Source organism: Siniperca chuatsi, linkage group LG23 (assembly GCF_020085105.1).
Source record: "Siniperca chuatsi isolate FFG_IHB_CAS linkage group LG23, ASM2008510v1, whole genome shotgun sequence".
Classification (NCBI taxonomy): Eukaryota; Metazoa; Chordata; class Actinopteri; order Centrarchiformes; family Sinipercidae; genus Siniperca; species Siniperca chuatsi.
This window is the reverse complement of record NC_058064.1, coordinates 20,422,509-20,438,609: the sequence shown is the minus strand read 5'-3', so window position 1 is coordinate 20,438,609 and position 16,101 is coordinate 20,422,509. Positions and strand designations below refer to the sequence as shown.

At 41.3% G+C, this 16,101-nt stretch overlaps 1 protein-coding gene across 7 annotated transcripts in view; it reads right to left on the bottom strand.

The window, feature by feature from the left end:
* The window catches only part of dennd5b (DENN/MADD domain containing 5B), a 92,277-nt gene that overhangs the window by 5,369 nt on the left and 70,807 nt on the right, over positions 1-16,101 (bottom strand). For 5 of the 7 annotated variants that reach the window (XM_044185904.1, XM_044185898.1, XM_044185900.1 and 2 more), the window contains 9 exons: positions 15,881-16,009; positions 14,409-14,530; positions 12,584-12,729; positions 7,335-7,376; positions 6,543-6,661; positions 5,127-5,314; positions 3,745-3,827; positions 1,876-2,002; positions 1,337-1,511 (listed from right to left, as the gene is read on the bottom strand). In XM_044185904.1, coding sequence (XP_044041839.1) covers positions 1,337-1,511; positions 1,876-2,002; positions 3,745-3,827; positions 5,127-5,314; positions 6,543-6,661; positions 7,335-7,376; positions 12,584-12,729; positions 14,409-14,530; positions 15,881-16,009 — 1,131 coding nt within the window. The remainder of the gene's footprint in view (positions 1-1,336; positions 1,512-1,875; positions 2,003-3,744; positions 3,828-5,126; positions 5,315-6,542; positions 6,662-7,334; positions 7,377-12,583; positions 12,730-14,408; positions 14,531-15,880; positions 16,010-16,101) is intronic. The other 2 variants (XM_044185901.1, XM_044185899.1) reach the window with 1 other exon arrangement.

The following is a 16,101-nucleotide window of genomic DNA, read 5'->3' as shown; positions in this document are numbered from 1 at the left end:
CACACAGACGTAGCTAAAAGCACCTTCACCAGATCTGGATCTTATTCTAGGTCCAGTCAGAAAACCACCACTTGATGACCTGAGAGCTCTGACTGGTCTGTAGTCAGTGAGCAGGTCAGAAATGTACTGGGGAGCCAAATCATTCAGTGATGAAGACTGTAAGAAGAATTTTGAAGTTGATTCTGTATTGCACTGGGAGCCAGTGAAGTGAGTGTAGTACTCGAGTAGTGTGTACATGTGAGGCTGCTACGTTCTGAATAAGCTGGAGCCTTTCTGTTGTTTGTTTGGGTAATCCAGTAAAGAGAGTGCTGCAGTAATCTGACCTGGTTGAGATGAATGCATGAACCAGCTTCTCAGAGTCAGCTTGAGATATTCTGTGCTGTGTATCATTCGCATTGGAATGATAGTATATACTATGTTTTCTTACTGTTAACTAACTCGACATCTTATCTCTCCCGTAGTTGTGTACTTTCTCGTTTCTGTCCTCTCTCCTTCTGTCGCTTTCAGCAGGTATTTCTGCCTCCGGAGCTGCAGAGTCTGGATCTGTGATTGTGGGCCACCTGCTGCACCCGTGCTCCTGCTCGACAACTGCTACTACAGTTGAACTAACCCTAACACTAACTCAAGCCTGCGCCGTGTCATCCCAGAGGTTCGTCTGGCCAAACAAACCAGGCCACCTGACACTGAACCATCGACAGCAGAGAGTCTGGCCGAAGACTTCGCCTGCCTGAACGCTGAACATTCGACTGTTCCCGGCCTACTGAGAGCTCCGATGTGCTTTCAGCTGACCTGCATGACGGACCCCTGCCTGAGCTGCGGAGACCGCCTACGGACAGCACAGTCGTCCTGCCGTCACGTCCTTCACCGCATGCTGCCATAGGTACTGTCCGTTCATCATATTATGTTCACAGAGCGTTCCAAAGTCTTCTTACCAGACATAATCTAACTCACCCCTCCAGGTAGCAGCATCCCTAAACTGTCATAGATATCTCAATTATTAAGAATCTAGTATTATCATCATTTATTAATAGACATGGTTTTCCTTGTCATATCCCATATTTGATCTTTGATTATTTCTCTCTGTTCATTATATGTGTAAATATTGTAAATAAATGACCATATATCTAACAGAAGTTGTCATGACTGTTGTGTTGTGTAAATCTTTCAATATCACAGTTCCTGAAGTTATCAACAACTAGAAGAGCGACTTAATGTCTGGTAATATATTTCATATATTTCCAGCCCATGTTTGCTGTGAATACTTTACACATTACAGAATTATAAAGCAGACATGTCCAAGGTAGGTGAATGACATCAGCGTTTTCCTGAAACTGACCTGGCTCCGAGGCAGACCAGCAACTGGAACTTCCCATCCTTGCCGATGTTCCTAGGAGTGGAGTTGATTGCGTTGACGTAGTGACAGAGTGACTGACAGGTCATCCCCAGGGGCTCCGCGGTCTCCTGAAGGTCTCCCATCTGATCAGCTGACTCCATGTAGGCAACAGCCTTCTCTGCAGAGGGAGGGGAGGACATTACAGACTCAGAGAGTTTGTTTCCTTTCACATCTCCTCTCTCTGCAGCATTTGGTGCACACAAAGCCTTAGACTGTGGTTTACCAGCTGTTTGCTGTAGGTTAAGAACACTGAGCTTGCAGCATATGCAGTAACCTAAGTACTTCCTACAAATGTCCATTTTGTCTTTAATCACATACATTTCTTCATTGACAAAATAAAATACTCTTCAGTGACACTTCAGCAATATAAGCCATAAGCATTAACAAAAACTGCTTTGATAAATAATTTGATAAAACCTAAAATGGGCCAAATTAAAAAGTTCATCTTATCAGCAGCAGATGGCGCTGTCCTCCACACTCACCCACAAAGTCCCACACAAACACAGTCTTCTGGAAGAGCCGTGCAGACTTGAAGCTGTGATGGAAGAACTGTTCCAGAGCTGCCACCAAGCTGCTCTCTCCACAGAGCAGGATGGTCAGGCTGCCTCTCTGCATTAAGACAACCAGGAAACACACAGAGAACAGAAGTCATCATGATGAGGAACGACAACCAGGTCCAGTCACGTTGTAAATGACAGAAAAACATAAATGCTGAATTATGGAAATTAATTATATGAAGGGGGAAAAAAGACTTTCCATTGTGTGATAGATGCCACACAAGATCCACAAGAAGCTGCTGACATCGCTGAGAGTTAATTCAATTCACTGTCAGCTATTTAGTATTACACTTCCAAACAACTGGGGACCTCCAAAGAGACAGACTAAAAGAAGAATGGTCAAACTCTGTTCAGCAGAGGCCAACATATCTTGTCTTTTAGTCCCTAGTATGGGTCAAGCATCAAAAACACCACATTTCCCATAATCCAACAGATACCGTCTTTTGGTTGGACCCTCCTAGCCGGGCAAACTCCTTTGTTTGGCCACTTGGGGGCAGCAGATACGTGTTGTGAACACAACCTCTGACATATCGTCACCTTTTAAGCTGATATGTTGAACTTGTTAGCAAACAGTTTCCACTTTACACCTCAGGCAGTTACGGAGCAACATGATCCTTCATTAGGAGTCGTGTTTGTGTCACCTGATGAATGTAAGTCCAGTATTCACTCTGTCAGCTCTGAGTTCGGTCTCCAGCAGCTCCTGAGGGAAATATCTGGCTCTTTAGCAGCTACATGCTCCACTATGTTCACCAGCTGCTCTCTGACCGTGTCTGATTGTGCTGTTTGCTGCTGAGCAGCTCGTGTTCAGTGGCTTTTTACAGCTGTTTGTCTGAAAATGGCGCTATGAGAGCGCTGAGAGGGAACCGGAACAGTAAAGTCGTGGCCGGACAGATAAACAACGAGCTGAAAGTCACTATAAAGCTCCGTAAAGACGAGGGGAGCTGCAGATTCAGCTGATAATTCTCTGTAGCTTCGTCACTACCAGAGACACTGTCACAGTGTCATTTCATACATTGTTATTATAGAAATATACATTATAGCTGCTTTAAGTAAAATAATGACTTGTGGGGCATATTGTATTTGCCATCAAACACCGTCTACATGTTGATGCAGTGAGATATTTTTTCCAGTTGACGTAACTGGAAAAAAAACAAAACTTTTCCAGAACGCAGACGTGATGAGGTTCATTACCTGTAGCTGCCCCCTACTTGTGAGTCCTCTGGACTATCTCTAACTTAGGTGCTGGATTTATCGCTAAAATGCTTTGTGAATTTTTAGGAGTTTCTCCTAACTCAGCTGGTTAGGAGCTACTTTTAGCCGTAGAACGTTGGGCGCTCCCTGAACATGAGTGGAGACGACAAATCTGATGCCAAATCTTTACATAGTCCTGCAGGACTGTAGGTCTGGCAGTGTGCTCCTGGCTTCATTGTGACAGATTCTCACAGCTTTGAGGAGCGAGAGTCTCTGATTACACCAAACCAGTGTTGTCTGGTTTATGGCCTCTTTCAGGGCAGCACGCACCACTCTCCACTCTTTATTCTCTCTCCATCACTCCTGCGACAGAGGGCACTTAAAGTGTGCTGGATAACATTTGTCTCCTCTGCTGTGGCAGAAGGACTGCGATTGGACCAGCCATAAAGCACCGCATCGAGACAGAGAGAATTAAATCCACACAGTTTAGTGATGTGAAGGGTTCAGAGAGAGTACAGCAGTGATTAAGCTAATAACAAATGAGTTTATTCATTATCAAACAGAGGAATTCAGACACCACTGAGAATGGGATCAGTCCCTAACCTCTTTCTCTGGCTTGTGGAAGTGTTTGACGATGTTGTTCACAGCCTCCCCGATGGCCTCTTGGATTTGGGCTGAAGTTGGTTCTGGAATCAACAGATGCATCAATATATAAGCACAGAGAAGAAGTCTCATCAACAACCCACCATTATGAGCGTCACCTAACTGCTAGATTATACTGTGAACTATAGTGTTTACAGGGCTGTAGGGACCTGGTATTTTTTTGGGTGGTTTTTAGGACCTGGGGGGAGTTAAAATTCTACAATTAATAACATTCACATGGTAGGCACTGTATGGGTTAATTCCAGTATTTGTAAACCACTTTTAGGCCAAGGATTTAGTCATTCTCCACCATAATTTCATTCCTGGCAGAGAGAGAGCTTTGAAATATTGTGTTGGAGGGTGCCACTCCACTGTTTGATTATTATCTATCAATAAACTGATACATTTCAAAAAGTAAAAAAGTAAATAAATTGATTACTAAAAGTTACATTTAAAGGGTGGATTAATTATAACTTCAAATGTTTTTAAAAGTATACTTTTGATTATTCTGTTTACTTATTGGTGCATCATATTCCATCTCACAATTCATTTGTCTGCTGCTTTAATACTTTCATTTTACATTTCGTGCTTGCTTTCTCACACATCTTTAAATTAAAGAGAGCTGTTTAAAAGTGATCACAAAACTGTAAATGTTAAAGCAGGAGACTAATGAATTGTGAGATGGAATATGACAAGCAGACATATAGAGAACGGAATACCAAAAAGTGAAGTTTAAAAGCCCTTTTGAAATAAAGTTTGCCAGTCCATTTTTAAATACATGAATTCATCCAGCATTTGAAGGAAGAAAACTTTTTTTTATTATGATGATTTTACTTTGAGTTTATTAATGCACCATTTAAATCAAATTTAATCAACATTAAAATAACTTTTTAAAACGTACTCTGCAGAAGTCTGTAATTATAGCAGCTAAAACACAGCATTATGTTGGGAAATGAAACGGTTTTATCTTACAGGTCTGTGTAATGTTAGTTGAGTTTTTAAGCCTTTTTTTTCTTAAAATAACTGCTTCGTTAAAAGAAATGCAGAAAATATAATTGAACAGGTTATCAGAGGTAGATCCTTTTTTTTGGTCTGTGGGGGTTCTGGGGGGACTTTGACTCATGACCTCTGTATTTTTAAAATCCTGGCTACAGCCCTGACTGTTAAGTGTTATTTTGTCCACTCTATACATAAACTCTACTTCAAAAACTGTATTTCACACAGCGTGGGTCTACAGCTGTGAGCTGACAACTATCAGGGCTGGAAAACACATCATGTATTTCCCCAGACCTGACCAGTCCCCGGCCCTGCACAGCGGCATGTGAATCCTGACAGATACTGACTGTGTCCTCGTCCAGACAGTGACGTGATGCTGATGCGTCTGGTCTGGGATGGCGAGCGCTGCAGCGGGGGTGTACGGCAGCCTCTCCCAGAATCCTCCTCTCCACTGGGCACCACCAGCTCACCGATCAGGACCCTCTCCAGGCTGCCGTCGTCCACGCCCTTACCAAGCCACCGACCACATGGAAACCTGGAGGGACGGAGACAACAAGGTGCTGAGGGTTTTCTTTTCCCCGTGTCCTTATCGTTTCTTTCTTCTCAGCCTTGGACACCGGCATGTACTTAAAAAGCCACGATATTTAATTATCCAGAAAATGTTGAACGAGTATCAAGGATCCTTATGGGCAATGTCGTGCTTCATATTGATGCAGTGAGTATATTTTAGAAAATGACAAAAACCTCAAAGGAAGTTAAAGCTTTTTGGATCTGAAAAGGGTCATTTTTCTTTTCCTAACTTTTTATTAAGTGAGAGATTACAGAGGAATTTACATTTTTGTTAATTTTGTGACTAAATGCCTACATCAGATGCCAGAGTTCAGCGTTCACTGTGTAATATCCACTGGCAGCTTACATGATGTGACTCTACCTTACGAAACTCCCAAAACTCACCAAACAATGTTAACTAAATGTTAACTCAAGGTCCATTAACTTAGCATTTCTGGAGCTTTTAACACATCTCATAGCCTTCATCAGCCAATGGAGTTTGCTCACTTGTCGTGATGAACGGTTGAAAGCTCCACAAAACGCAAACAAAAGACAGAAAAACACTGATTCTGGAACTCTGAAATGTAAGATGTAAAACCAATGAGAGCCCAGCAAATGGTGTTAGTCCAATCAGATGTAGGAAGACTTCATGTTGATGTGTCAATACAAAAGACCACCGTCACTCATCCTACTCGAAAGGACCCCTGTGAGAAATAGTTACAGGCTGAACACGACTAAGAGTCTACAGCTCTGTGAGGCTGTACTTGAGCTAAATGCTAACATCAGCATGACAACATCCTGATGTTAGCAAAGTGTTTCAGCCAAGGCCGATGCTCATCGGTATTTGGTCATAAACCGAATACAATATAAAGTGTTGGACACATTCAAATTTTGACCTGATGATGGCTCCAGATGAGAAGTCAATAGATCAAACTACAGACGAATAAATGTGTGTACCGAATTTCATAGCAAACCTTCCAACAGTTGTTAAAGTATTTCAGTAAAGAACTAAAAAGTCAACCTCACGGTGGCGCTAGAGGAAAGGTCAGAGGTTTGCCAGTGCCAGTAGGATTCATCCTCTGGGAACCATGAATGTGTGTACGCAATTTCATAGCAATCCATAGTTGTAGAGATAATTCAGCCTGGGCCAAAGTGGTGGACCGACCAATCGACACGGCCCCTAGCACGGCTAAAACTACACAGCCTCCACTCACCTGTAGGTGTGTCCTGTGATCTCATTGCGCACCATGACACAGTCCACCAGCCATTTAGCCAGGAGGCCAGCGTTATCATGACCCAGCTGCACGGTGGTCAGCTTCCCCAGGTTCTGACACTAAACACAGACACACAGCAACACACAGCGGAGAGGAAATCTAGTTGATTCAAAGTATTCTTAATTAATATCACCCTGCAGTATCAAATCCTGCTTTATATACTCTATCAGCGTGCAATCTCCTGATCTACAGCACTACTACAAGCACTGTTATTATTGCTGCTGTCTTCCCATGAACATAAGTGGGTACTTGACTGTCCTTAATTAAGTGAAAGTGAATAGATTTTACAGTTATTTGAATACAATTATGATTTTTGTCCCAGTTTTCTACATTTTTCTTCATGTTATTTCCCTGCTGAATTCATGGATTCCATGAAAATGATAATTTGTTGAATGAAATCCTGAATCCTTTTCAAGGATGCTATCTCAGCATGTTTCCACACTTAGTAACTCAGAACATTTAGCCACATTAAACATCTGAAATCAGGCTGAAACACAATAATACAGATCGGCATTTAGACTGTAGCTGAAATAAAGGTGGCGTTCTTTTCTGCAAACACTTCCTAGCAGGATAACAGAACAACTATGACCCAGTCCAAAGTACAGTGAGGCTGACCGCAGGACAACGATGCCTACAGGGAAACAGGCACAGGACAACTGGAACAGAAGCATTTCAAAGAGACAGAGGGTATAATGGGAAATGGATAAAAAGGGAGCAGGGGCTTCCTCTAACCTTGAACAAGGCGGAGATGTGTGTGTGAGGCCTGAAAGCAGACTGAGGGAGATGGAAACACTTGTTAAGACACAATGGATGGACAATAAACATTGTGCCGCAACGATCTCAACCAAAACAAGAAGCATCCATCATGCAAACAGAAAAAACATCACCAGAGCAAACATGCAGCATGCAGTGTGAGGAGGACAGCAGGAAGTGGGGGGGGTTAACATTACCTGCGCTGGTCAGTGACTTTAATCCCGTCTGGAGTAATAATTACAGCCACAGACCTCCTGTTTTTCTTGCAACGAGATAACTTCCGTTATGAATATGTAAATAAAATTGAATTGAATTGAGTTGGCTGGTCCTCCTGTCATTTGAATCTCGCCCGGAGCGACGTTCTTGTGTTTTAAAGTGGATCTCTGAGTTTTTTCCCACGGGAGGAACTGCTTGTCCCTTTACTTTTTTTATAAGCTCAGAGTGAAATTAGATTTTTTTGTGAAAATGGAGGAAGTCAAAACGCCTTCAGGAGAGCAAGACCCCGTAAAAGCTCATCAAATGTGCTGTTTACAGGTAGGTACTGCTATTTTCTTTTCAGCCCCGTTTTTTAACCTATACTTGTTTACACTTTGGCAAATTAGCACCATTAAAAGTAGCTGAATTAGCTATTAGCCGTTCCTGTTTGCAGCGTACCCATGAATGCACAGCTATCACTGGATTACTGTGATACTGAAGAAATCTTAAAAACATGATGATTCTCGGGAAAGTTCTGAAGCGTCTTTTTTTCTCTGATTTCTAAGTGGATTCATGGACGTTAATTCTGGATGGGCATCAGAGATAATGACATCCTCTGGAAGTGTAAGTCACACTAAATTACATAAATACGTGTTTTATGTCTGTGTTCAGATTTTACTGAGCTATGACTCTGAGAAGGAGTGCGATGTCTGGCTCAGATTCACCTTGTGCAGTATCTCTGCCTCCCCTTCAACTCTCCCGCGCTTTTCTCTTTTGGCTTCGTCCTGCTGAATGTCCATGTCTATAACATGTATCAGTCTGTCACCTGGAATTATGCGATTGTCCCGATGAGTTAAATTACCCAGGAGCACAGTGAATATTTCATTCCCCACCTCCCCCTGTACAGTTAATCCTGTCTGAATGGGCCTTTAGTATCTTCTATTAAATGTCATCGTCTGTCTCTGTTCTTCAGGCTTAGAAGACTGAGAGCAGAACAGAGAGTCCATAATACAATCCATAATGTCCCAAAGTACAACTGGGATAACTTTACTCATGGTCGAGCAAACTACGCCACAAGAGGGAGCACGACTGATGTTGTTGCCTTCAGGCTCAAGAGCTGTGTGGGTAATGGCACGTTCCTGTGCTTTTCTAGGTGAACAGCAGTATAATTACCACTAACAATTGAATAGGGCCGAAACTAACCAGCAGCTGACAAAACAATCTCACTACAAGGTCCATTTAGTAGTGTTTAATTTATTCAGTTAAAAGTATGCTATTCAGTAGAATTTAGTTTTCAAGGTTAAGAATGAACTTTTAAACCAATATGAATGACCTTGACCAATGGAAATTTGAACATCTGGGCAAACTCTATCTGCTGATAAAGATCATGTGATATGATTGAAAGCTCCTGAACAACTAAATGGACCTTGAGTTGAGACTGTTTCCATCACTGATGAATCTGGCTGTTATTCTCACGATTAATTGATCAATTGTTTCATCCGTAACTTAAAATAAAATAGTGAAAAAAAATGTCTTTAAATGTCTTGTTTTGTCAGACCAACAGTCCAAAACCAATATCAAAAGATATTCAATTTAAAATGATATGAAACAGAAGAAAAAAAACCAAACAGAAAATCCTCACATTTTAGAACCTGAAACCAGGGAATGGTTGACATTTTGCTTCATAAATGGCTTAAACAACTAACTGATTATAAAAACAGTTAAGGATTCATTTACTCTAAACAGACTAATTGATTCATGGTTTCAGCACTACAATTAATGTCCAGTCTCCATCAAAAAATGGCTAAGCTGTCAGCTGACCTCCCAAATGGAACACAGTTTTTTAGAGATGAAGTTTTTTTTTCTATTTAGGAATTTAGAGCAAGCACAGCAACTCACCAGCAGTGTATATTGTTATGATTCAAGGATTCATTTTTGTCTAGATTTTTGGATGATGCTCAATCAATTTATTATATGAGAAGTTGTAATAAAGTGTATTTTCTGATGAATGAAATGTTGAGAAGAAACCCGCTCCTGCCTGTCATTAGCTCATGTAACTTATATCTTATTTATAATTAAAAGGCAATTCCAGTTTATTAAAAACTGGGTCTTGTTTTTGTAGTATTGGTCATCATTTCTATCAGTTATGATAACACTGTACACAGCAAAGTAATTACTGAGATCGGAGAACACGGTGATATCACTACAGTGAAGTCAGGTAAAGAAACACGAGCAGTCAGATGCTCAGACAAGTTGGAAACAAACCTGAATCAGTCAAATGAGAATTGTTGAGTCTCTGTAGTTAATATTATAAAGAGTTCGGTCTAGACCTGCTCTATAGGAAAAGTGCAATGACATAACTTCTGTTATGAATTGGCGCTATATAAATAAAACTGAATTGAAACAGTTAATCTAGATTATCTAAACCAGTGATTCCCAACCAGGGGTACTTCTGCAGTTGCCTGGGGGTACGTAGAAAGATTGCAAAGTAGCTCAACTAATTTGAAAAAATAGAAATTATGATTTGATTAAAAGATTATATCCACTTATTAAGGCAGCATTAACTACTGTACCTGTTGCAATTATGTAAGGGTGCGTGAAAACTAGTTAGCAAGCGAGCACAGAAGTCTAAACAGGTAGCTAAAAGTAATGGCTAAACGCTTGAAATAGTTAGCTAAAAGCATAAACAGTTGAGATAGTTAGCTAAAAGCATAAACAGTTGAGATAGTTAGCTAAAAGCATAAACAGTTGAAATAGTTAGCTAAAAGCATAAACAGTTGAGATAGTTAGCTAAAAGCATAAACAGTTGAGATAGTTAGCTAAAAGCATAAACAGTTGAAATAGTTAGCTAAAAGCATAAACAGTTGAGATAGTTAGCTAAAATTAATGACTAAACAGGTCAAATGTTTTTTCTATACAACATTTGCCCAGTATGTTGGTTCCTGCTGACGGGCGTCTTGGTTCACACAGTTAATTTATTCATGTAGACTATTTCGGTTTAATGTTTACATCATTGCCAAAGTCCAAAATGTTTTTTGTTTCTCGGAGGTCGGGCGTGAGCTCAGATGCAGGGTGGTTGGGGCTTCAAGTTCGAGAGTTGCTCTGTAAGTGTCTGGCGTTGCAGATGCATTTTCGTAGCTTTTATTACATGTATGTTTAGATTTCCTTTTTTTTGTCTTTTTTTTATTATTTGGTGATGTCAGGCATAAATAGGTCATTACGGAAGTTACAAAAAAACTTGTATAACACTCACTCTACATTATCTCAGTCCTCCATAACATAGTCATGAAAGTCTGAATTTCTTTACATCCAAAAACCGTGACAAAGTATTTATGCAGGAGACCCACGTACTAGCACAAGAATCCCAGAAGCTTTGTAATGACTGGGTGGGCTTTGTGGGGGCTGCAGCAGTAGCAGGAGCAGAGGGGTGGCAACATTAGTTAAAGAGGTACTGCGCACTTAAACGTGTTTTTCGAGCTGTAAACGAAATGATATGGCTGTACTGTGATGAAACACATCAATGCTGGTGTTAATAGTGACATTCTTACCAAATTTATGAAAATCTGCATTTCATGAGTTGAAAATGGCTCAACATGCCATCTACAATTTTAAATCACCCTGAACCTTGCAAGGCCATTGCTGACAAAGAGTCGACCGTTTGGAACTAATTTACGTCATGACATTTATAGAAAAAAAAGAGTGTTAACGCCCTCTAATCAGATGTGGGCGGCACACCTCCCCCGCCTTTGAGTGGGAGTCTGTGAAACAGCGCTCATTTTCAAATATATGCAGATCGAGACGCACTTTTACAAAGGGCCATGAATGTGCTTCTGACTGTCAAAGCTCCAGCGTGTTTCCAGCGCGGACACGGAGAGGCCGACAGCAGCTGCTTATGGCTGGTCTGTCGCTCACTCTGGTCGGTGTCTCCTTCTGCTGCGTCACACACTACGTAGCCACGAGGCCACGCACCCTAAAGTGGTTGTTCTGCAGTCCTCTGCTGCATTTTGTAAATATGCTGGGAGGGAGGGAGCTAGCAGAATTTGGGTATGCAGTTACACTTAAATAAGCAATTACAAATGCGTAAGAGAGAGTGCGGATATTTGCATATGTTTTGTTTATCGGGAAAAAAATTAACTATTAATCTTTTTTTTTTAATGTTTATATTCAATGTCACTCACCAAAACACATTGTGTGTATCCTTGAGGTCTAACAAACATGTTGGATCCATTTCCTTCCCCTTAAAACAAAGCAAAGCGGATTTTTCTTAAAGGTCTGAAGCCAGCATTGTTAGCGTCCATGTTTACTAGCAGTCTTCTTCCTTCTTGGTGTATTACCGCCACCTTTAGATCAGTGGAACAGTGTAAAAGCATTGGCATGTGTATCATGTCGCCCACGTGACATACTAGAGGACAAAAACACATTGAAAACACATTTAAGCTCAGAGATAATGCAGACTGTTGGATATGTCAAAAATCCGACGCAACATTTAGAATATGTTTTGGAAATGCCATTTAGTTTAGACGTATTAGTGGAAGGTCCATAAGTCTATGCATGATTTAGGGCTAGAGATATAATTTTGTTGTAATTTTGGGGGTGGATTTTGTTAGGGGCTGGAAGACTCCAAGGGAACCATCTTTTCCTGAATGGATTATTGAGTCTTTTTAAATACACTAGTGTTACTGATATGCTACTGTAAGGAAACAGGACATAGGACTTGTAGGACTCTGTATAGATTATACTGAAGGGAAATGAAAGGAGAATTAGTATATAATATTTTATGAGAGGAATGTATAGAAGCCAGGACAGCTACAGACAGAATGACCCTTTAACATAAACACTTCCTTTAATTTAAGTGCAGCTAGCATGCAGAGTGTGAGTGTGATGGTTTCACAGTGACAGAGGAGGTAAACACAGGGAGTGTAACTGAAGACCATGCCCGGCACACACAAACCCGACATCAACCAAAACGCACTCAACTCTCAGTGACTGACTGTGTGCTCAGCTTGTGAGAGGTCAAAGGTCACACTACTCACATCAAAAGTCATCTCCAGGACATTTTTGGGGATCTGCATGATGCCCGAGTCTCCCAGCTCTCCTGACACACACACCCAGGGGTTGGAGGTAGTCATGGCGTTGCTCAGCTTCTTGATGGGGATGATGACGACTCGATACGGGATCACTGCAGGAGCACACAACACGTCAGCGCCAGGACAGAGAAATAAACACTCAAATGCTTTCAGACTCAATGTAGGTTATCTAACTGGGTCAATTTAATTCTGAAATCACAGATTCAGGGCAAACAGACAGCCGCAGACAGGAAACAGACTGACAGATCAGACAGTGAAGCAGAGGACACTTTAAATCACCACCCATGGGTGCTTGTGTGCATGTCTGCATGTACAGTGTGTACAATCCTTAGTGCCATGTGCAACCACACAAGACTAATAATGCTAATAATAAAAAGAAAACAACGAGTCATCTAATAATGAATTACTGGAGGGATTACATTGCTCAAATGGCCTGAGAGTGCACTGAGATGTGGAGAAAGTTTCTGGGGAAACGGTTGTATTGGCTGACCAGAGGCAAACGTGTAGATGGTGGGATGCACGTATGTTTGGATGGATAATTCAGCAGCACGGTGATGGGCCTGGTGACACGGTGCCCGCAGGCTGGCTGGGTGACACCATTCACCACTGCTGCCTTTACTGCTGAACCCACACGCACATCACATGTTTGGAAGGTTAAATAAAAGTGTAATTTAAGATTAGTCATCATAAAACATTTGCCAGCAGTCAGGTGCAGTATTAAGGTCATGGGAGCAGGACAATGGAAGATTTTCCCCAGAAAACCTGGGCTATTTTTTTTACGCAAGAGAAAACTGACAAGTTTGACTGATTGTTTGTGCTGACAATTTTATATATTGTATTTTTCCAACCTGATTTGTGTTTTATCTGCTATACAACAACTCACCACAAACCATAATCAAATTATGTGCATATGAGTTTATGAGTCCTGACCATTTTTTTCACCTATGGACATTTTGGAAATACGAAAACATGAATGAATTGATGATTGTTTCATTTGAATAGTTTGAGAGGCAAAGACATAAAACTATCTGAGCAGAAAGATGATTTTTTACTTAGTTTATTACGTCTTTATCATCTCACAACCTGTCTGATTTATCTTACAACCCCTTGACAGGGTTCCAACCCCAAGGCTGGAAACCACTGGTTTAGATAATAGAGTTACGCTGGACGTGTTTAAACCAGTCTGATATTTCATGGTGCGATGCCCCGTGGACTCTGTTACTAAATGTTTGCGGGGAGCTGTTGTGTCTCTGTGAAACTGGTGATTAAAGAGTTGTAACCAGTAAGAATACTGGTTGTAACTGCTGCTGTTACTATGACTACTATCTAATATTGATTATAATATTCAACTGATTGGAAAGCTTCTTACAATAATTAGACATTTGGATTAAAAACTCCCAAAGTGTGCACTGAAAGTCATTTATACTTACCTCCGGCCTTTAATCGGCCATATATCCTCCTCACTTTGACTTGCCATAACTAAACTGAGATTTTTTTCCTGTGTGGAATTTCTTACCAATTCAAATGATTCCTCTAATTTGACTTTCCTCCGGTGGTGAAATCTTACACAGCATGTGGTGTCTGAAAGTCCCAGCTGATGCACTGATGCAGAATTTTCAGTCACTCCAAATACATGCAGAGCTGGTCAGCCTGTGACTTGTCTTGTGATAAAGGTTTGGTGTGATTCTGAGCTGAGGTTTGGATTTAACAGTTAAGCTTAGCTGTGGTTGAACAGAGGTCAGAGGTCATGTGCAGCTGAGGGAGAACTCACTGATGGTGGTGAAGACGCTGGTGAAGCAGAAGTAGTCGACGGCGTTGAGAGAGAGCAGGTGGAAGAGGAACTGCTCCTTCTCCTCCTCACAGCGCAGGAAGGCGTAACGCTTGTACAGCTTCCTGTAGACACACCACACCACAGCCGGGTCAGGTCAGGTTCACATGTTTTATACTGGATATTTGTAAATTGTTTACCTGCATGCAACCAAAGCCCGCTCAAACGTGACGTGGTCAATATTACTCGAACTACAAATGGAAACCAGAATGCTTCCGATACCAAAATCTTGTCCCTTGCCTACAGATTCTGCATTCATATGCAGATATCTATTGATAAAAAATAAATAGATGTATTATTATCATCTGTATGCATTTTTATCCCATTACTGCATGTTACTAACTCGACATCTTCTCTCTCCCGTAGTTTTGTGCTTTCTCGTTTCTCTCCTCTCTCCTTCTGTCGCTTTCAGCAGGTATTTCTGCCTCCGGAGCTGCAGAGTCTGGATCTGTGGTTGTGGGCCGCCTGCTGCCCCCGTGTTCCTGCTCGACAACTGTTACTACAGTTGTTGTTATTGGCTCTGTTGCTGATGCTGACATTATTTTTCCTATAGCTGTCATTCCTATTCTTATTAATTTATTAATATTAACACTACAATTACTATTCTACTATTATTGCATTGTGCCACCCCCCCTCTCTCTCAAAACCTAACACAGCAGCGGCGGATGGCCGCCCACCATTGAGTCTCGTTCTGTCCAAGGTTTCTGCCTCTTAAAGGAAGTTTTTCCTTGCCACTGTCGCCAAGTGCTTGCTCATGGTGGGATTTGTTGGGTCCCTGTAATTAATATTATAAAGAGTACGGTCTAGACCTGCTCTATAGGAAAAGTGCAGAGAGATAACTTCTGTTATGAATTGGCGCTATATAAATAAAATTGAATTGAATTATTATAGAGATTAGGACTGGACTAGCCTTGTTTCCACTCTTTTCGTTAAATTGAAAATTATGAACTGGATATTTGTGCTTCTTTCATAAATGCTATGACATTTCTGTAATAATTTTGCTTGCATGCAAAGCATCTAATGAGTATCTAGAAAAGCGTTGTGTAAATAACAAGCATTATTATCAGACCGTGTTGTGAGCAGTTTCATGTAGGAACTAGTTTCTTTCTACCGACCTACATGAAACTTCTCGCAACAAGGTCTGTGGATTATCTCCAGTAACCGGGTTGAGATTTTTGGATAGAGACGTTGCTGTTTTTTGCTCAAATTATTTTTGCTCAAATTATTTATTTTTTCGTTTTGAGCACCACAAGCAGAGTGCCATATAGTTCCATTATTTTCAAAATCATCATCTCTAAGGCTGATATCTCCAAAACTCGGCAGTGATATTAGCGCAGCTGCATCTCAGGGAAGAACAATCTCACCTATCAGAAGCACAAAGTGGGTGCACGTGCGTGTGAGTTTGGTGTGCTCACTTGGTTAAGGCTTGTCGGGACAGCAGCTGTTTGAGGTGCTGAGAGAGCAGCTTCTTCTCCAGGGACAAACGGATCCAGGCTCTCGCTCGTCCCACATCTGTCTTTATCTCTGACATACTCTGGATATGCCTGAGGAGACACACGATGGAGAGACAGAAGACAGACAGATGAAAGCTCATAAAAAACAGGCACACTGGTATAAAAATCAGTGACTCCCAGGA